The sequence below is a fragment of the Symphodus melops genome, assembly GCF_947650265.1.
Source record: "Symphodus melops genome assembly, chromosome: 11".
In the NCBI taxonomy this organism is placed as follows: domain Eukaryota; kingdom Metazoa; phylum Chordata; class Actinopteri; order Labriformes; family Labridae; genus Symphodus; species Symphodus melops.
Genome location: NC_136701.1, coordinates 1,659,458 through 1,681,277, shown reverse-complemented (window position 1 = coordinate 1,681,277; position 21,820 = coordinate 1,659,458). Strand labels below are relative to the sequence as shown.

Below are 21,820 nucleotides of genomic sequence, written 5' to 3'. Positions count from 1 at the left end.
ATTGATCAGTGACCTATTATTAAACATCGTGGTTAAGAGAATCACACACATCTGCAAAACAGGCACACACACACACACACACACACACACACACTTCAGAAGTTCAAATATTATGATGGGATTAATAGAAGAAAAGTCACAGTAAGCAAGTTTTATGATTAACGTACCTCGACTCCTTGATTCACCCAGTGCGTGTGAGTTGCATTGGTTGCCATGGCAACATTGTAACGTAGATCTGTGGGCCATCTGCATAGTTCTGGTGACTGAACTAACGGGAGCATGGAGATGTAAAAAAGAAAACCGTTGGGGAAACGTCACGTTTGATATTTGAGCGCAGCGCTGAGATCGAGTCGAACCAACGCGGATGTTCTGTCTGTGTTAAACTCTTAAACCAGAGCTGTCTTAGTGCTGCGGTACGAAACCTGACTGGTAGACATCGAAGCTGCTGTTCAACGTCAAGAAATTCTTTAACAGATGGACAGACTGTGCTGCAGCTGCACAGACAGGTCGTTATGTAGCTGAGTAGTCCTGTCTCTGTTTTAGATGACACACTTTAATCTACTAGTTCAACTTTGTTTTACCCGCTGACGTCGACATGTTTTACCACCACGTGTCTGCTTCATCACTAAACATCCTATTTTTAACAGTTTGTGGTTAGGCGCTGAAGTAACCACTCGCATATTAAGACTGACTCTTTTCTGCTTCAGGCCTTGCTGCTCTACAATACTATAAAAGGTAAGGTGGGTGGTTATGTAAGGCTACCTGACACAAACCTTTCTGGATGCAAAGCCACAGGTGTAGCATGTGGGAAATTACCTAGACTTCCAGGAGACACCAAATGGTCTGAAGAATAGAGGTGCAAGAAAGCCACAGGAGGGCATCCTTTTTCTCAGACAACACCATACAAAATGTAAATGTAATTTGATTATCACAGAGTCACTGTATCCAGAGGACAGGATACAGTAAACTTCAAACAACCATTGTAATGTAAAGATCACCATTTGTTAACTGTAAGGTCACCTCCTCTCTCTGTATTGCATAAAAGGATTTGTAATGTGAAGGTTCGACAGAGAACGCTGCTGACCGCGGCCTTGTCTCCACGCTGCGTGATTAAAGAGATCTGATTCAAGCGCCGACGTATGAAGTTCTTCTGAGACTTAGCAACTCTCCACCTCACAAAGAAGAATTTCCACGACAAGCAGCATTAGAAGCAGGCAGGTAAACTGGTTCAGATAGACCTGATTGTACCCGACTGATAGAATATTAGGCCTTTTTCTGCTTATAATCAAAGTATTTACTACATTAATGTATTATTATTATTTATTTTTTTTAAGTTTTGTTTTAGGCCTTTTTGCATTTATTGATAGAGGTAGGACAGTGGATAGAGTCGGAAAGGGGGAGAGAGATGCGAGAAATGGGCCACAGGCCAGACGCGAACCCGGGCCGCCCGTGCGCGAGGGCTGAGCCTCAATACATGGGGTCGCGCGCACTGCCGCTGCGCCACCGGCGACCCCGACATTAATGTATTATTGAATAAAGGTTTGATCACCAAATACAAAGGAATGATTAGATATCCATTGTATGAATGATTGTTGCTCACATTTATATTATATCAGTTATTATATGTGTTTTAATCTAATTGTTTGAGATTTTAGTTCAGAGATTAAAGGTATTCTGTGAAGAGGGCTTGTAGGAGTGATTTCACATTCCAACGTGTGTTTGATGCGGCCCTTTAAACTGAATCACTCACCAAATCAAACATAGGTTTAGTTTAAGGCCCTGAACAGTTAATCACTCACCCACTTTTATATAGGTTGAGTGAGCCTTGATTCTTAATTACCTAAATTGTCTTCTCCTTAAAAGGAATTAGTTACTAGACGAGATGTCAGGTTGTGATAAGAAACAGGTAGGAAGTGTCTTCCCCTACAGATTGGACAAAGGATTCGGGAGTTTGATGCACAAATGAGAGAAGCGGAACCAAACATCAGGAGACACATAATTTGGAAAGCTGCCCAATCAGAGGAAGGAAACCGCACATTCTTGAATGCATAATTTGGAGAGATGTTCTCTGTCTAATGTATAAAAGGGTTCAGGGAAAGATAGTCGGGGCTCAGACTTCGCGAACTGACCAGGTATCTGTCTGTTGTCAGGGACACGTAGTGTTGAATCCAGAGACTCTGTAACTTCTATTCTTGATTCATCGGGTTAATAAACTCTGTTAACCTGAAAGAGACGCCTTCAGTCATTCCTCTCATCCCATCAAAAGACTGTGCAGAGATTTGAGGTAATTCTTTAGAGGAGTCAGATTTCTATTAACAATATTTAGGAAAAGGGTTAAATAGAAGCATTGAAATTCCTTCATGACCTAAAAAGCCTCTGCATGTTTATAATGAGCAGAATCATCACAAAATTGGGGCGGGGCCAAACAGCTCTCTCTCTACTGTTTTGAATGCAGTACCCATTTTAAGCACTAGAGGTCAGAGTTGCATATTGTTACTTTAAAAGTGGAAAGGGAATCTGCAGATGATGCATGAATGGAAATTAGGAATTAAATCATTACAAGGACATATCACTGACCTTAAAACCTCCATCTTTTGTTTAACCTTTAGTGGCCTACTCTTTAATTAATTCAAATACATAGCTTAGCCTTGATGCTAGCTAAGAACTCAGAATTACAATTTTCTGCCATTAAGACCACGTTGTACCACTAGAAAGCCATTACAATACTTAATAATGAAAACATAAAAAGAAAACAAAAGCCTTCACATCAGCCTCAAGTGAACCCTCTGAGCATGCTAACGTGCTAAATGTGAGGTTGAACATGATGGACATGTATGTTAAAATGTCTGCAAACGTCAACATACGGGTTTACATCATGAGTTTTCGGTTTAATTTGATATTACTTTATTGTCATACGTGGTCTAAAATGTGTCTTACATCACAGCGGCTCCATTTGCAACATATACAATTAAAGACCAGATGCAAAGAAACAAACATTTGACACAACATTTAAACACCAAAATATTCAGAGGCCTTAAATGTGGTTGGATCAGGGACCTTGTTTAAATATGAGACCCTGTATATGGGAGGGTTTGATGGTAATAGTTCATATTCTGTGTTCAGAGCGAGGTCAGGATCAGAGATGCCTCCACAAGGTTTGCACCTGTGATCAGTCAAGCAAATATTTTTAGTAGATTGAAGTGTATTTTACATGCGACATAATGTAATATGAATAAGTATGTGAAGTGTAAGTGTGCTGCTGTAATTTGTGAGCTATTGGTGGGACAAATGATGTTCTTAAGGTTAGAGATTTGTTTAACATCAAAGACAATGAAGGGGTCTATTTGGGGTCATTCCTTAAGACTGTGAAAGATAAACAATTTAGTATTGAAATGAGAACAAACCCTTTGGATATATTGGGGGAGATAAAGATTTGTAACCTTTGAAGTTATATGTCCTGAGGAACCACAGGGGGTGCAGGACTGTAGGAGATGCACACCTGAATGATTAAAGCCTAAATGAAGTCGTAAATGTCCTGATGTTGTTGAGCAACACTGCATAAATACCAGGGTCTTTTCTTTGTTCGAGAGGGATCACAATTGGCTGGTGACTCTCCCAGGTAACATGGCTAACCTGGACTGATGCTGTTTTTGTAAATAAATGTCTTATATTACATGCAAGTCAGTGTCAGCGGATATTTCTTCATCATCTACACATCATCGTCAAAGGAGGAGGACTTGAGAAACTACAAGATCACCCGCAAAACGCCCACAAACCAAACGTGCAATTTTTTTTAGAGCACTCACAGCGGTAAAGAACAAAATCAGAATTTGTCGACTTGCTCTAAAAGATCTCAGGCGGCAGAAGAAATCGACTCGTTTTTTTTGTTTTTGTCTGCTGAAATATTCAATGTGATTTTTAAAAAATATAAATTTCATGTGAAATTCATGTTTTTTAAATCTCTCGATTGATGGTCAATTCCTCTTTTCTACAAATCTGCAGTTTTTTGAACATCAAATAAAAAAATAACAAGATACATGTAACTACTTTTCAAACATCTTTTATTGTAAATTCTTGGAGCCGTCATATTTTCTGAACAGCTTGGCAGGCATACATTCATCAGTCTGGTCACAAGTGGGTTTCAAAATCAGTGCAATTCCATTCGTCAGTGTGTATCCGTAACAGTGATAAATCTTTTCATGCAACATGTTCCGAAGTCATCAGTGAAACTTCATTAAACAGTTTGATAAATGGCACAAACGATGAGTATAAAGATAAATAAAATACATAAGATAGAGTTAAATTAATCTTAAATAGCAAAAGTGAAAAGCTCAAAAATATACCAAAAAAAAACCTACAAGGTGCTTTACTCAGGACGGACTTCAATCAAGGTTATACCTGTGAGTGTTTGACGATATACCTCTGTAAGATATGCTGTCACATTCACAGCTATAGTGACTTCCTGTTTGCGGCTATCTAAGCACCTCATTGGCTGAACTGGTCTACTAGTTGTTGCAGCGCAGGAAGTAGCTGTTATCCAGCACTCTGTACAGTCTGCCGCTCCTCAGGTAGTACTCGAACATGTTGGACCCGCTGTAAACGTAGGTAAAACCTGCAACACAGAACAGCGTGTCACTTCCTGTGCAGACTTGCTCTTATTCAGTCGATTATTACTTTGCAAAAAAAAAAAAAAAAAAAACGATTAGCTTTCAACGCTGCTCACCTCTGTACTGGAAAGCTGCCGTCACCTTCCCGGTCAGACCGTTGAAGATTTGATCCACGTTCTTGGGGAATCCCTTATCCATTCTCTTCTTGGCCTCGTCGTAACTAAAGAAACAGAAGCAGGAATTAGACCGATCCCAAATCAGTGCATGTTCTTATTAATCTCACGTCACATTGTTTAAACTCACCTGTAGTACTTGCTGCCTACGAAGAACAGAGTCTTTTCACTCTCGTCGTCATAGAGGGCCGCATCGATTTTCTTCACGCTGTCAGGGAGACCATAACTGGAGATGGATTTGGGAAAGCCTGGCACCAGATCATAGCCGCTGAAAGCCCACACTCTACGATCTGTGAGGAAATGAAAAACACATGAGCATCAACATGACGTGACTTTAAATCCCAACGTTTTAGAGGGTGGTCTGATTAGGAGCGAATGATCGCACCTTTGAAGAGCAAGACGCTGTCCAACACGTGGCTTTCATAAGCAGCGTCGATGTTGACGGGAGCGTCGATCCAGAAGTTTGTGATGAGGCTTTGCTGAGGAGTCGGGTTCTGAATGTGGCTACGCCAGAAGAAGCTGAGAACACAGAAGGATAGAGGTCAGATTTTTGAGGTCAGATTTTGTGTGAAGACAGTCTGATGACAGGATGAAAGAATCGGCTGAGTGTCTTCAATACCTGCCCTTGAAGAAGAGCATCTCTCCTCGCAGGGTGGCGACAGCGTCTAACACCAGGGATGAATCGCAGGAATCAGGGGTGGTGGGGGGTTTGGGTCCTGGCTTATTAGGGCTCTTGTCAGGGTTTGGACCTGGAGGTTCAAAAGAATCAGCATATCATTTTTTTTAGTTGTATGGCAGTATTAACGATTGTGCTGAATGTTTGGGTCAATATATGAGCGCTCACCATAGAGAGACTGGATTCCATTGATGTCGTCCCGGGGCAGAACAAAGGTCTCGGCGTTATTGAAAGAGTACAAGGGGTACATGAGAGCACCAGCATCGTTAGAGTGAGACAATCCCAGAGAGTGACCGAACTCGTGGGCGGCCACCATGAAGAGGACGTAACCTGCAGCAGAAGCAATTCAATTAGTTTCAAACTGGAAGAAAAAGAAAAGAAAAGAAAAGCAGACAAATGGTGACTAACTGACCTGAATTTGAGCGGAAAGTGAACTTCTCATCATCATCGAAGTGAGCGTCTCCTCCAATCCCAGGGCCCGGGGCGAAGGCGTGGGCCAGCGTGCCGTCAGGGCCGTCGAAGGGGTAATAATCGCCATGTGCTGTTTGGAAGGAACACGTGGGTCAAGTTTGGAACAACAACAACAAGCCGTGAAGAAAAATTGTTTAAAGAAATATTCAGCTGGATTTTGGTTTTCAGAGTGCGTCTCCGTGTTACAGCTCAGAAGTTTTGCAATGTGTTGCAAGAAACCAAAGTTCCAGGTAATAAAAGCCAAAGTGTGTAAGTGGAGTTTGTCAGCTTCATGAGTAATGACATCCTGCTGCTTTGGAGACATAAAGTCTCTGTACACATGTTCACTGAGGTAATAAATCACTCCTCTGCAACCAAACCTTTGAGTCTCCCCCTACAGACCGATGCAAAGACTGCAGGTATGAGACGATTCAGCCCACTCTACCCCAACAAACTAAAACACTGAGAGTAAGCGACTGGGAAAAGGTAAAGGAGAAGTTAAGACTCACATTTGCTTCCGAAGGAGATCATGATGTCAGCGATGCCGCTGTAGATTCTGGTGAATCTCAGAGGAGTGACATCGGCCCAAACCTGAAGCGCTTTCTCTATGGAGTCATCGATTTCTGATGCAGGCATGTCGGGCGTGTAGTTCTCGATCCTGGAGGGAAGACACAAATGAAATGGTTAGTTACATGCAAAGATCAGAGTTGCAGCTTCTCTGACGCGCTGATTGCTCACCTGTAGGTGAGGCTGTTTGTCTGCCACTTGAGGTTGCTTCCAAAGATGGAGTACTCTGCAATGTTCCCGTCCGGAACGCCGCAGCGGGGCTTCTTCATCATCGTCATGGTGTCTGCGTCCAGCGTGCCGGTGACTTGGAGACCGAAGAATCTCTGCAACTCAATCAGCTTCATGGTCTGGGGGCTGATTCCTCGCCGGATGCTCGGACCCGTCTCCTCCGTCAGGTTGAAGAACTTCTTCAGGTAGCTCTGCAGGAGAGATTCAGGGAAACATCAGCCATGAAATGTTTACTGAGAGAGGGAAGAGAGTAAGCAGCATAGAATCATAAGATTTCCACTTTAACTATGAAACAGAAAACAAGCACACATACCTCTGCAAAGCTCTCATCCTGCACAGTAACCTGCGGTAAAGGCACACAGCACGCTGTGACGGCCAGGCTTAGTAAAACGCACAGATTGAAAGTCTCCATGTGTGTTTGTGAGTGTCTCCTTGTCCTGCAGGCAGCCGTTATAAAGGCTGCGATCAGGGAGTGTTGAGCAACGACCTCGTCGACTCGGTGACTCAATGTCCCTTTTATGGGCAACACAGGAAGTGGCACTTTTATTGCTCATCGTATTATAAAAAAAAAAAAAAAAAATTCCAGATAAAGTCACAGTAATTATCATGAAATATAATGTGGAAGATTTTCAGGAAACGCAGATGCTGTATATATTTACTATACTGTAATATATACTATACTATATATATATATATATATACTATACTGTGTTTCTTTGTACAACTTCTTGAAGATTTAGTTTTTAACTGTTTTTTTTTGTTACATTACTGAAAAAAAAAGAAAAGAAACATTAAAATCAAAATAAATGAACAATCATTAACGATTTAAAATGATTAGAAACAATTTGAGAGGGATCCAGATTTACTTTGAAATATGGATCAGATATTATATATATATATATATATATATATATATATATATATATATATATATATATATATATATATATATATATAATATCTGCTGCATCAGAAATAACAGCTCCTAAATGAACCTTGTGTTTCTGTTTCTGTTTATTTGGACCTTTAGCTTCAGCATAGTGAGAAACTATTCTTCCTGGGTTCCACGGTTTACATGGTGACAATTCCTTTAATCATTAATATTCATTCTTTTTACACTACACAAACATTACACAACATATCAACACTTGCTTTTATTGCTCATCGTATTAAAAAAAAAAAAAAATTCCCAGATAAAGTCACAGTAATTATCATGAAATATGATGTGGAAGATTTTCAGGAAACGCAGATGCTGTATATATATACTATACTGTGTTTCTTTGTACAACTTCTTGAAGATTTAGTTTTTAACTGTTTTTTTTTGTTACATTACTGAAAAAAAAGAAGAAACATTAAAATCAAAATAAATGAACAATCATTAACGATTTAAAATGATCAGAAACAATTTGAGAGGGATCCAGATTTACTTTGAAATATGGAGCAGATATTATATTATATATATTATATATATATATATATATATATATATATATATATATATATATATATATATATATATATATATATAATATCTGCTGCATCAGAAATAACAGCTCCTAAATGAACCTTATGTTTCTGTTTCTGTTTATTTGGACCTTTCGCTTCAGCATAGTGCGAAACTATTCTTCCTGGGTTCCACGGTTATTACACAACATATCTACACTTAATATTTATTATATTTTAAGGAGCAGATTGTAACTCTGACGCCTCGTGTTTATGTCGGGTAAAATCAGTGATACATCAACCAGTTTGCTTCTCTGCTTCCGTTGAGGTCACACCATTTGGTTTGCCGTTTGTCTGGCACAGGGGGTGAGGAGGGTCCACAATGACCTTGTGTGTGTGTGTGTGTGTGTGTGTGTGTGTGTGTGTGTGTTTGGGGGGGGGGCAGAATCTGAAGTTAGAAGGAGGACATACTGGTTGCTGCATAGTTGTCAGAGAAGCTTCAACACAGCAGGTTTCCTTCATGTCTGACGATATACTCAGATCACGTTCTGAGTTCATTCACCAGATATCTGACTTAAATCTTCTTTCAAATCTAATTGAATAAAGAAAAATATATAAGCAAACAAAGAGGCCTCCTTGCAGAGTTAGTGATGCTTTAATCTGAGTCTGACCTGAATCATCGATGATTCTCGGAGGTTTTTTCTCTCACAGACGTTTGCAGGATCTCATCCATGCAGAATGTTAATGATCCCCTCGGAGCGTTTACGGCAGTGACTGTCACCTCAGACTTGCATGACGGCTCATTAAATCACGTTTGTCCTCTGACACTGACATACAGTACCTGCATGTGAACTCTGACTCAGAGAGCCTGCACACTCTGGCGTGTCGTGTCATGTGTGTTTTAAATATTTAATGGTGATAATTGAAGCTGTAGACGGTGAACACTTTAATCCACACACCGCTCTGATCCCTGACATGACTCACTTTCTATTGTGGATTAATAAACTTTTGTTCTTTTACATCCGTGGAGCTTATAAAACAAAGCGCTGTCTGAGCGTCGGGCAGACTGGGACAGTATGCACATTACATGTAAGAGCGTTGTGAGTCAATATGCTGGTTACTTTCCATCTACAGCACTAAAGCCTGTCATTAACCCTTCATAGGACAGGTGACTATTTTAGGTAATTTCCACAAACATTAGGCTACATGTGGCCACGATTCTGCACCTCAGTGAGGTGGAGAAGCATGTGACCCTCACTCAGCCAATCAGAAGAGACCACCGTATGTCACTCATTCTGCTGTTGTGGCATTTGAACCAAATTAGTATTAGTTTATTTAAAAGGGGACAGTGCAATTTCATAAAACACATGATTATACATGGATATACATGGCTGGTTTTCATCTGTCGTCCCCCTGACCATGACGGGAAAAAGCAATAAAAAAATTACAATTTAAAAGGAAGAAAAGAAAAAGACAGAATGCATGTACAATATAATACAAAATACATAAAACACTTACTATACAATTAAGAAACAATGCATCATAACATTACATGATGATATGTCATGTAACTTTGTCAATGTTTATAACACTTAATGTTATAACAGAAATAAAGTTCCTGAATGACACTTTGAGGATACATTTTTAAATTTCAAAGTATTTCACTGATTGTCCTGTAAAGGGTTAATCATTAGCAATTTGTTAGCGGTTTTAGTGGAAAGCTACATTTGAGTCGCTTAAGTAATCCTGGACTCAGAATCCGCTGCAATCTGTCATCTCAATCAGTCATTACGCTGTCAGACTGACAGTGATGGAACAGATCAGGGGCAATCCAGAGTTTTCATCACCGAAGATATTTAAAAACAAGTAAAGAAATCAGACGGGCTGTGTCACAGTGATGCACAGTGGTGGACTAGCGGTCAGTATGTGTGCAGGCCTTGCACAGGGACCGAGTCCGACCTGTGGCTCCTCTCCTGCATGCAGCTCCTCTCTCTCTCTCTCTCTCTTCAGTTTCTCCCTCTGTCTGCTGTCCTATCTCTAAAATAAAGTCATAAAAAGAAAAAAAAAACTGGTCTTTGGATACAGAAACAACACATTTGAAAAAGGAACAAACGTTGGTATTACAACATGTTTTTTTCTTCACATTGATGAAACACTTTGGGACACTTCTCCATATTGTTCATGGGTTCCCACGTTGCATTTCGGCACATTGCGGTCATTGCTCATACTCGTCAGTGTATACAAACACGGCAGGGTAAAAAAAAAAAAAACAGAAGCCGTGTCGTCATCAGTCTGCATCGAGCGTCTGTCCTTCACGTCATCTCCTCTCCGGCAGGACTTCGTTGTCCCCGCTCTTCCTGCAGTCCAGCTCGTCATTCAGAGGGCCGGTGGAGACGACGCTTTGGGAGCGAGGGTCGAACTCGTAGTGAATATTTCCCTTGAAGAAGTGCACAAGTCCTGTTTGGAGAGACGATAGGTTATCTTGGTGTTTCAGTGTTTAGAGAAGCTCAGCTGGAGGAGTTCATCACAGTTAAACAGAACCACATTTACGTCACTCAAAATGTAACGCCTGAGAGACGCCGCACGTCACGATGAAGGATGATGGATTTAACAGATTTGTATGACCAGAGCAGCACACCAGAATCCAAAAGATTCAAGTCACGACTGTAAACCTGAAGTCTGACACGTCTCTCGAGGAAGAAATAACAAATACAGCTTTTGTTCCGGATTTGACTAAAAAAAAAAATCACAAAGAAAAACGTAAACGGACAAAGGTGTGGAGACGATGTAAACATGGAGTAGAAATCTATTCAGCTCGCTTTCCGATTGGCTTGTCGTGTAATGCTGCGTTCCAGTTGAACTGGGAAGTGATGAATTCCGAGTGTCAACTGGAACGTCATATTGACTCGTCGGAAAGTCGGAGGAGCCCGAGTTAGAATCCAACATGGCCGCCGACGTGCATCAATCATTAATGTTAAAGCTGGCTCCTCTTCCTGTGTGATTAAATGTGTCGTTCTCTCTCTCTCTCTCTCTCTCTCTCTCTCTCTCTCTTTCTCTCTCTCTCTCTGTGGACGTGTTGTCATTTTATCTTCGTGCACAAACTATCACGTAGTGTGTCGTCATCATCTGCAAAGTCAACCGGAACACGCTCACCTCTGGTGCGACGTCATTCCCAGCTCCGAGGTAAAAGTATTCTGTTCCATAAAATCGGATCTGTTGCTAGTACGAGTTATATTTCTAACAGGTAAGACGTTTCTTTTAATTGAACTTCCCGACGAGATATTTTGGCATCATTAATCTCCAGACTTTACTGAATATCTACAGAATTTAAATATTAAACAACAGAAAAATAAATTTGAAATATCTCGGAACGTAACATTATTCCACATGAGTGTTTGCTCGGCTGCCTCCGAGGGTTCCCACAAACACACGACAGGAATTCAAATCATAAATAAAATACATTACATTTATTTATTTTAAATCAGTATGGCCATGACTTACGTACCTCACGCCACAGGAGGAGCCGACAAGATCACCTTTAAAACCATGAGGAAATCAGAACCCCTTTGATGGGTCCTTTAAAAGCCTGACATTTATCTCTTATCTGTTAAACGCAGTGAAAACAAGGAAGCTGCTGTAACGACCTTCGTAGAAGACGGCTGCGTCTATTGGAGTAGGAACGCCCGGCCATTGCTCCTCTATCAGCGTCGGTGATCCCTCCATCGTCTCCTGCAGCTCGTTGTACCTTCGTATCACACACAGAGAAACACGATGAGTCTTTTATCCGCATTTGGTGACAATTTAAATCAAAGTATTCACCATTAGCTCGTTGCTAACTAGCATGCTAATTTGGACGTTTTCAAAGCAGGCGCGATTGCTCCCCCTCCTCCTCGGCTCTCCCCGGCCGGTCTGCCTTCACATCAGCATCACAGTTTTGAGTAAACTTACAGTACACCGTCCAGTACAGCAGGTGACAGTAACCATGGCAACCATCCCTGCTAGCTAGGAGACCCTGCTAACTGTGGATGTTCTAGTTACTTGCACATGGGGCCCCCGTGCGGCGCCAGATACAAGAGTTTGGTAAATTGCGTCATTTCCAGACAGTTGCATTCTCGACTTCCGTGGAGCGTTCTTGAGCACGCGTGAAGAGCGCCCCGAGACCACACCTCTTCAAGCGGACGTGTTTGCGTTCACACGCTGATCAAATAAAACAGGACTTTGTGGTCAAGCGCGTTCGGACCCGGGCCCGAGACCCAAGTGTGAAACCACTGAAGTAGCATGCTGGCATAAAACCTTATTCCACCTGACCACAGTCTACAGCTTTGTTTACTTCACCTTATAAGGGCTTCACTAAGCAAACATATTAAGATCATAACTCTTAACTAAGCAATCATTAAAAAACTCTTGGTTAATGCCTTAGCTATAGACTGTGGTCATGTCAGATTAAGGTGTCAGATTAAGGTACTTATAATGAGTGTTGAACAGCCATTATGACGCTAAATAGCATGCTGATGTTGAACCGGTTAGTGGTGACGATTGTGAGCTATATTTAAAGTGTTGCTGCGTGTCAAACAGTGGGAGAGCTGCAGAGTGTTTACTGATGATTTAGCTGTCGTCTTTTAAAACACACCTGGATGTGACTGACCAATCAGAGCCGTTCAGCTCTGCAGGGGCTGCATGGCCTATCGTCAAAAGTCCCTGCACCTCCTGAAAGGACATAACCCACGAGCAGGGACTTCTACCCCAGAACTACATGTCCACCCTGGTAGATTCAGGGTAAAGACACGTAGTCCCTCATAAAGATCCGAGTTCTGCGGGATAGTTCGCACTAACGGGACTTTTAGCTGAGAAGGTCAGACAAGTCCCTCTGCTTTGCTCATGTGGGACATTTGTAATACAGAGTTGCATCAAACCCTGCTGACAGGCACAAAAAAAGGGAAACATGTCCACTGACACAATTCTTCATTGTATGGTGTATATGCATTGCACAACCTGCTGCAAGAGCTTGGGAACGGACATATTCCTTTAATGCGGAACAAAGGAGTGTCACACTTTTTCATCTTTCATCATATTACTTGATTAGCAGTAGTTTGGTATTTCAGTAGTGTCTGTTCGGTTAAATATATTCACCCTGCCAACATGGTACTAACCTGAGCAGACAGAGTGAAAACAGAGGGAGAGAAGTCAGGTCACTGGATCTTATTAAATACCTCCAACACTGTTTTCCAGTGAAGAACACGGTGTAGCGTTTATTCCTGAAGTGAAGAGCAGCGTCCACAGATTTGATCTCAGAGGGGAAGCCAAAGTCTGAGATGTTTCTTGGGAATCCCTCTTCAAGTTTTAGCTGCCTCAGGATCCAGTATTGCTGACCTGCAAACAAGAACATTCGGAGTAACGTGGACCGCTGCTTATAGAGCGTCTGGTCTTCTGACTCCTCAAGGTGTTTTGTCCACTGCAGGTCACTCGGACACGTTCACACCCTGACCGCAGAGGTCGCTAAGTGCTGAGGCCATCAGAAGTAACTTATCCCTTTCATACAACACCACAGAGCAAATTAAGCCGGTTAAGTGTCTTGTTCAAGGACACTTCGGACATAGCGACCACGATAGGCGACGACTCTGCCAACTGAGCCACAGCCGCCCCTCAGCAGGAGAACTGTTGGTTGGTTATAATGAGGAAGCCTTCTGAATTCATGCACATAAAAAATGAATGTATGTCTCCTAAATAATAAGTTTAATTCTTCAGTCACTGCTCTCAAATCCATTTCTTAAGTCTGACACACATCACTCATTAAAGGGATACATTCATACGTTCATGAAGCTGTGTATCATTAGAAACATGGTACCTAGTGTTGAATGGTCGTGAGTCCAGCCCTCATTTTGCCCTGAGACGAGAAAAATATGTTTTTCTTTGCCTGGAAGTTTTCTTCATGTGATGCAATATGACGCTTTTTGCATCACATGAAGAAAACTTTCAACACATAGGTGTCACCCACTTAGACAGGAGCACAACGTAAGATAGAAACATATATATGAAAGATAAATATCGCTCTGACCTTTGAAAAACACAACAACATTCCTCTCCACGTTCCCGTAAACTGCATCCAGGTGAGAAGGTACACTGTCGGGCCACAGACTGCTGATCAGGGTGATTCCTGTCTCATCAAACTGAGGATGTTTGCGCCACATGAATCTGAAAATTTAGAATGTTTGTTTGTGTTAATCTCACTTCGCAGTGCAACCTTCAGGTGAAACATCTCTGTGACTCTTCGTCATGTACACATAGTGGTACACAGTTCATACCTGTCTTTGAAGAAGAGGACCTCCTGTTGTAGTTCTGTCACTGCATCGAATGATAAATCTGGATCACATTTGTGGGGGGTTCTTGGGGGAGGGTTCTTTGAGAACATTGAAGCAAAATTGGGATTTACACCTGCAGGCGACAAAGAAAGAGTTTCTGTTAGACAGAAACAATGCATCCCCAAGAAGCTAGCTGGTCAAACAGGTCATGCAGCGGTTTGATTGGCTCACCATACATGTTCTGAACATCTTTGACGTCACGAAAGGAGAGCTGGAGATCATGAGTGGGAGCGAAGTTGTACGAAGGGTACATGATCGCTCCGGGGTCGGGCGAGTGGGGCAGGCCGAGTGCGTGGCCGAATTCATGGACTGCGACGGCTAACAGGTTAAAACCTGCAGCATGAAGAACAAAGTATTACAGGCTGCAGGGAACACAACCAGGCGAGTTCTTTTACTCACCTCGAGTCTCATCAGAAATTGGCCGCTGGTCATGGATTAGTTTTAGAGTGAGAGAGTTATGAATTGACCCAACCAAGTCATGGTGGATGGTCAACGGCAAGATTGAGGCTGCTTTGTAAATATGATGTGAACACTACATGCCTCGTATTTATATCATTATGACTGGGACGTCATCCCATCCAACACCTGACCTCCCCCATGCATCATGTTGTGTATCATTTTATTGTATTGTGTTAGTATGCCCGGTCATATCAATCAAAGTGTCTTGAAGTGTCTCCAAACCGGATTCCTGTAAACCAACAGAAGTCCACCGTCTGTGTTTTATTGATTTAACTCTAATACCAGTAGAATTGAAGCTCCACTCTTCATCAGCATCAAAATGAACGTCTCCTCCGATACCGTAGCCGGGCAGGAAGGCATGAGCCAGGATTCCTCCTTTCCCATCGAAAGGTGAGCCGTCCTTATGATCTGCAGTGAATCAGTGAGTGAGGACAGTCAATCGCTGCTCGACAACAGGCAAGGCAGGCGACTGCTTGGGGCCCCAGAGCCAGTAGGGGGGCCCCCCAGCGGCATGACAGTAGGAAACCTCCCTAATGGGGCCCCCATCACTCTCAATGCCGTGCTAAATATCACATACATTATTGTTGTGAAATAATAATGTACAGAGGGTTGGAGGGGGCCCCAATCGGGCCCCAACAGACCCTAGAAGCGCCCCTGCTTGATGCTCGATGGAGCTCACCTCCATCGTGGAAGGAAACGACGATGTCAGCCTCTTTCCTGCTCCTCTTGCGAAATTTCATGGGTGCAACGTTGGACCAGATCTTCCACGCGGCTCGGAACACTTTGTGGACCTTCGAGGTCGGGATGGGGGACTTGTCGCCGGCGATCCTGAAAAGGAACACAGAATCATACGTGAGATGAATTGAAGATCTTTTAAAACCTCAGACGTGTGAGAGGTACTGGATGGAATGAGAACCTGCTAGCCATCAACACGTAAGCATTATTATCGTGTACATATTGTTATGCTTATGTCAGCATTCAGTACAAAGCACAACTTTGCCCACAGGGGTAATAAGAGGATAGAGGCTGTCATTTAACCTGATGCAATATGTTTGCTTTGCTTCGTCCCATCAGCACAATCTGCTCTGCCCGGCTTTGTGATCATCTCTCACCTGTAGCTGAGCGTCTTCTTCTTCCAGCGAATCGTCTCTTCAAATCGCTCCACGTCCGACAGACCACAGCGCGGCCTCCTCATCACCGCCAGAGTCTCGTTGGTCAGCTCTCCACTCGGAGGCAAGCCAAAGAAGCGCTGCATCTCCTGGACCTTATCGCACAGGTCGGTCGTCCAATCGGTGTCCACACGTGTGTCTGCAGCCCGCTCCAGCCTGCGTGGCTTTGGCTTGTAGTCGTAAAAGTGCCGTAGATATTCCTTTGAATGATAATGCATGAAAGTGCATTGCAGAATGAATGAAAGAAATGGAAATAACATCCTGGAAGAGTATCCCCCTGGTTGCACCTGGTCCCATGATGTCACCCAAAGCAGCCCATCTTTCAGCTCCAGCTTGGGGAAGTTTGGAAAAAGTCTGACTGAACATCGGTGTTCAGCGCTCATATCAAGCATATCATATCTTTGTTTTCACGGTGCAGCTCAGACGGACAACATTGGGAAATTTTCAAGGGGGCAATTTAAGAGCTAATGAAGTGTATTTTACATGCGACAATGTAATATAAATAAGTATTTGAAGTGTAAAGGTGCTGCTGGAACATGTGAGCTATTGGTGGGACAAATGGTGTTCTTGAAGTTAGAGATTGGTTCAACATCAAAGACAATGTAGGGGTTCATTTATGGGGGCATTCCTTAAGACTGAGAAAGATAAACAATTTAGTATTGAAGTGAGAACAGACACTTAGGCTACATTGGGGGAGATAAGATGTCACCTTATGGTGACCTGTGTAACCTTTGAAGCCAGATGTCCTGAGGAACCACAGGGGGTGCAGGACTGTAGGAGCCTGAATTGATCAAAGCCTAAATGAAGTCGTAAATGTACTGATGTTGTTGGCCAAAATTGTATAAATAAGAGGGTCTTCTCTTTGTTCGAGAGGATCACAATTGGCTGGTGACTCTCCCAGGAACATGACTAACCTGGACTGATGCTGTTCTTGTAAATAAATGTTTTATATTACATAAAAGTCAGTGTCAGCGGATTTTTCTTCATCATCTACACATCATCGTCAAAGGAGGACTTGAGAAACTACACTAAAAAGAGGTTTACTCTCCAACTAGCAGTTTGAGAAGCCAGAATGGAGTTTATGTTGAGAAACGACTGCAATGGCAGATTTTCTATTTAGAGACATTATTAAAAGTCGGTTGCCAATCGGTCAGCAGTCTGTTAACCTTTTTTTTTAAATAATTAACCCCTTGATGCCTGAATTTGTTTCCAAGTATTAAAACTTTTTTTTTACGAGATTCTACTTTCAAGTAGATGCTAAATTAAGTTGAGAACGTTTATTTGAAAATAGCACAAAAACAGATATTACATAATAATAGCACATCAAATGGATGCTGTTCTGCCTCCGACTGGTCCTATGACAAACTAACGCTTGCAAAAGGTTCCTAGGTTTGTATTGAAAGTGCAAGGAATACGGACGCTGTTTTGGATGCATTTGGAGCGGAGGCGGTTTGATGCAAATTCGCGACAACAGGCATCAAGGGGTTAATTTGGGGTCTTTTACGTCTTTATTTTAGAGGCAGTGAATAGAGTCATAGACAGAGGAGCGAGAGAGTCGGGAATGATGAATGCAACTGATGATACAAATCAACTTCAGAAACTAGAACTCATTTTATGTCCAATCACTGAATGCTTTTACATTCAATGTTTTTCTCATGTTTTTTTTAAATCCACCATATTTTTTGTCCTGTTTTTTGTTTTTACATCCTTTTCTTAGATATGTTTAAATGCTCTTGCATGATGTATACGGTGTACACATGTATAGGTGCCATACTTCCCGTGACTTACAGTAAAACATTCCAAACATTTTTCTCACCTTTAATAACAGTTTGGTGCAGAAACATGGCTGTGCTCATGTAATTGCAGGTGTCAACAGCAGCCACTAAAGATACAGCAGACCCCCAAACTTTAAGGATTATTGCAGCTCTGTGATGATTTGCATGAAAGGATTTTTGCAAAGGTGGACATGTTTGTGGATCAACATCCCAGCATGTACAAAAGAAAATCAGCTTCATGAACATGGAGCTGGAACAGCTGTAGCTGTGTAGCTAAGCTGTTATTACAGATGTTTCACGACGACAAACAAGTCAGTATAGGAGGAAAAGTCTGCTTCATAAAATAGAAGTTTTCTTTCTTTTATTAATGTATATTTTGTCATGACCAACATGGTCTTTGTTTAAAAAAAAGTAAAAAAAGAGTAAATCTTAAATACATTTTATGGTTCAACAAGACACCAACGGCTCGGCAGCAGAATACAAATAAAAGTACTAAAATAAAGCCAACTAATATTAAACTGATCATGTAGCTGGATCAGTAATATCTGGATTTGAACGGTTTGCTAAATTCAATTTACAAACAAAAATCGTGCTAGCTTGATATTAGCTAATCTGTTTGGACTCCTATTACACGACTTGTAGTTTAGTACTGTATGTTGCTAACAGCTTATTGACGACATAGGCAGGCAGTATGTTAGTAGGATCTGTGGTTTCATGCAAAGACTGAAAAAAGCCCCAGTTCAGTACGCAGTGCAGACGTTTCTGTAGCATGAATCCTCGTGGTCGCTCAGCTGGCGTTTCTTGGGTCCACCTCAGCAGACGTGGATGCTAACTTCCTGGTTTTGTGCAGTTTGGTTTGGATGCATCCTTTCAGGTTATTAGTTTTATTTATTTATTTTTTTTAAAGGTTTATTTTTGGCCTTTTTGCCTTTATTGATAGGACAGTGGATAGAGTCGGAAACAGGGAGAGAGTGGGGAGAGACATGCGGGAAAGTGGCCACAGGCCGGACGCGAACCCGGGCCGCCCGCGCGAGGAGCAAAGCCTCGCAACATGGTGCGCGCGCGCTGCCGCTGCGCTATCGGCGCCACCTTATTAGTTTTATTTTAACACCCACAATGCTGTGCGAAATAAAACCTCACTTCCTGTGCATCTCCAAATCAAAAGAAACAACGACAGAAAAAAAACGAAGATGGATCGGGTAATGCAGCTTTCAAACGTGAAGTTGTTAAATTGTTGACATGCATTGTGAAGTTTCGTATTATTAACTGAGCCATCGGGCATCTGAGTCTGAGCGTCAATACAGCAAACAAACATGACCAATCAGACGAAGGCTCTAACTGTTTAACAGGAAACACTTATTTTCCGAGAAATGATCAATGAATAACGACAGAACTTTCGCTGAGTCATGACTGTGTTTGTCGTTGTCACACAGGAAGTGACGATTCTTTCGACCAATCAACAGCCTTTGCAGTGTTTAGCTCCCCCTTTTAGGGTTGGATTGATATTCTTGGAACTCCAACAGAAGGGTCACAAAAAGTAGGACGCTACGGGTCGGTTATTTGGGAATCTTTCCCGGCTTTAGTCTCTGGAAACGCCACAAAATGCGTGACGAACCAATCCGAACAGCTTGGTGGAAACGGGGCCAAAGTCCATGAGAACGGACAGAGTAGGTTCAAATCCGACCTGTGGTTCCCTTCATGGATCCACCATCCACCATCCTGTCTCTGAATTGAGTTTAAGGAACACCCTTAAGTTGTTTGATAATGACTAACGGTCTCACTGTGTGTGGCAGCTCTCATCTTATCTCTTGATTTATCATTACATGTTAGCAGAAGATGAGCTGCCTCTGACGACTCCACGACTCCCGACGCCGCCGTTTCATCAGACTGAAAGTGAAGCCAGCTGGCAGACGATCAGACGGAGAGCTCATAAATGATCTCTATCACTTCCTCACTCTCACTGTAACTTCACTGGAGGTAGAAAATGCAGAAATCAATTACTGCATGTTATCTATGGTGTGTTATCTTTCCAAGGAATCACGGCTCTGTTTGTTTTAAGTCAACAAAACGATTACATTTTGGATCAATGCCGTGATAAAAGCAAATTAAAAAGCAGCTCATCGCTACCATGCATCCTGAACTCACACTGAAGATAAGCAAGCTTTCGACACTGTTTAAGACATACATGAGCATAAATAAGCAATAAGCTGTTCTTATTTGGGCGTCTGACCCCCCTGTTGGAATACTGTATGTACATCCACAAACTAAAGCCAATTTTAAAAGCCATTTTCTGCAAACAAAAGCACAGATCCTATCAGAGGCGTCAACAAAAAAGCCTTTTAAAAAGCTTTTAAGGAAATCCAGCCATTACCTTAACCAACAGATCCCAAGCATACCAGAATAAAGCTGCACTTAGGCCATAAAGATGTCCAGAGTGAGTCGTCCATACATACAAACAACCCGACTTTAGGGTACTATCTGATGCACGTGCTGCTAAAATACCTCTGCAAACTTCTGCTCAGCTGCAGGCGGTCCAGCGGCGTGGCGTTGTGCAGGCAGGTCTGCGCCGCGGAGAGGAAAGGCCGTGACAGGCGTCTGGCCGGGCATCACAAGAGTCAGAAGAGCGAGCCAGAGCATCTTCACGTTTGACTGGCAGGAGTCCCAACGACTCCGACTGTCTGTGAGCTGCAGCCGCACAGCGCTGAATGTATGCAGAGCTGAAGCACCTGTTAATTATGTCGAGTGCTCCTGTCCCAACAAGAACAGCAAGGTGGCTCCTCACAGAGCGGGGTCTTCACAACGACCCTTCATTACCGAACACGATGTGAGCAGACAGAAATCCTCGAAAAACATTCCTGGTTGGACTTTCAAACGTTGGGATTGAAAACATTTGACTCTCTAAATGTAAATATTAAAGGGGTTTAATTCTTGTTTTCTTCAACAGTATGTATGATGTCTTTATCTTAAACAAATCTCTACAGTATGCAGTGTAGACTGAACCCTCGTGGTCGTTCAACATGGATACTAAAACCGGGTTTGCAGTTTGGTTTGGATGCATCTGTAAGTAAATTAGTTGTATTTTAACACCAACAATGCAAAATGTGATGCAAAACTTCACTTGGCATGCGCCTCCAAACCAAAACTAACAAGGACAAATAGATTTAAAAAAAAAAAAAAAAGTTTGGCTAACACGCCATTCAACTGTTAAATTGTTGATAAGTTTTATTTGCTGGTACATCGTGCAGATCACATGTGAGTTGGAGCGTCGATAACACGAGGCGGGCTGATGACGCCACTTTCACTCTGAATAAACCAGCCGAACATCGACCTACTCTGTGCGCCTACTGAACACTATTTATAATTTAATTCAATTCAGTTCAACTTTAATTATAAGGGACATGTGCAACTAAAACATGAATGTAATCATTTGATGCATTGCACCAGAGTTAGCCTGAAGCTAATCTACTCGACAGCTACATAAAGACATCACTCAGCAAACAAAGGACAAGTAACATATAGCAATGTAACGTATAGGATATGTCCCTTGCAGGCACACACACACACACACACACACACATGCACACACACACACACACACAAACACGTGCACACACACACACACACACACACACACATGCACACACACACACACACAAACACATGCACACACACACACACACACAAACACATGCACACACACACACACACAAACACATGCACACATACACACACACACACACACACACACACACACACACACATGCACACACACACACACACAAACACATGCACACATACACACACAAACATGCACACACACACACAAACACATGCACACATACACACACAAACATGCACACACACACACACAAACACATGCACACACGCACACGCACAAACACATGCACACACAC

At 42.3% G+C, this 21,820-nt stretch overlaps 2 protein-coding genes across 3 annotated transcripts; both read right to left on the bottom strand.

Moving 5' to 3' along the window:
* Positions 1-4,044: 4,044 nt before the first annotated feature.
* Positions 4,045-8,960, bottom strand: LOC306831967 (collagenase 3-like). Of its 2 annotated transcripts, XM_079356284.1 has the most exons (12): positions 8,816-8,873; positions 8,616-8,736; positions 7,015-7,214; positions 6,645-6,892; positions 6,416-6,564; positions 5,869-5,997; positions 5,625-5,786; positions 5,400-5,529; positions 5,166-5,299; positions 4,911-5,070; positions 4,724-4,827; positions 4,045-4,612 (listed from the first exon to the last, which is right to left on the bottom strand). In XM_079356284.1, exons 3-12 carry the CDS (start codon positions 7,111-7,113, stop codon positions 4,506-4,508), a joined length of 1,422 nt encoding a protein of 473 aa, XP_079212410.1. In that variant the 5' UTR covers positions 7,114-7,214; positions 8,616-8,736; positions 8,816-8,873; the 3' UTR covers positions 4,045-4,505. The 2 variants fall into 2 exon arrangements, with proteins under 2 accessions (XP_079212410.1, XP_079212409.1); XM_079356283.1 differs by having other exon boundaries at positions 8,616-8,960.
* Positions 8,961-10,430: 1,470 nt separating this feature from the next.
* Positions 10,431-20,465, bottom strand: LOC306831985 (collagenase 3). Its single transcript, XM_079356315.1, has 10 exons — positions 20,409-20,465; positions 16,075-16,331; positions 15,642-15,790; positions 15,245-15,370; positions 14,675-14,836; positions 14,447-14,576; positions 14,200-14,336; positions 13,355-13,514; positions 11,789-11,889; positions 10,431-10,601 (listed from the first exon to the last, which is right to left on the bottom strand). Exons 2-10 carry the CDS (start codon positions 16,215-16,217, stop codon positions 10,462-10,464), a joined length of 1,248 nt encoding a protein of 415 aa, XP_079212441.1. The 5' UTR covers positions 16,218-16,331; positions 20,409-20,465; the 3' UTR covers positions 10,431-10,461.
* Between the last annotated feature and the right edge of the window lie 1,355 nt (positions 20,466-21,820).

Coding starts and splice junctions, on each gene's coding strand:
- LOC306831967 (XM_079356283.1), bottom strand. CDS start 7,113: ATGGAGACTTTCAATCTGTGCGTTTTACTAAGCCTGGCCGTCACAGCG. Junction 6,893..7,014: donor AGGATGAGAGCTTTGCAGAG/GTATGTGTGCTT, acceptor TCTCTCCTGCAG/AGCTACCTGAAGAAGTTCTT. Junction 5,300..5,399: donor ATGCTCTTCTTCAAGGGCAG/GTATTGAAGACA, acceptor CTGTGTTCTCAG/CTTCTTCTGGCGTAGCCACA.
- LOC306831985 (XM_079356315.1), bottom strand. CDS start 16,217: ATGCAGCGCTTCTTTGGCTTGCCTCCGAGTGGAGAGCTGACCAACGAG. Junction 14,337..14,446: donor GTCCTCTTCTTCAAAGACAG/GTATGAACTGTG, acceptor CTAAATTTTCAG/ATTCATGTGGCGCAAACATC. Junction 10,602..11,788: donor CGCAGCCGTCTTCTACGAAG/GTCGTTACAGCA, acceptor CTCTCCAAACAG/GACTTGTGCACTTCTTCAAG.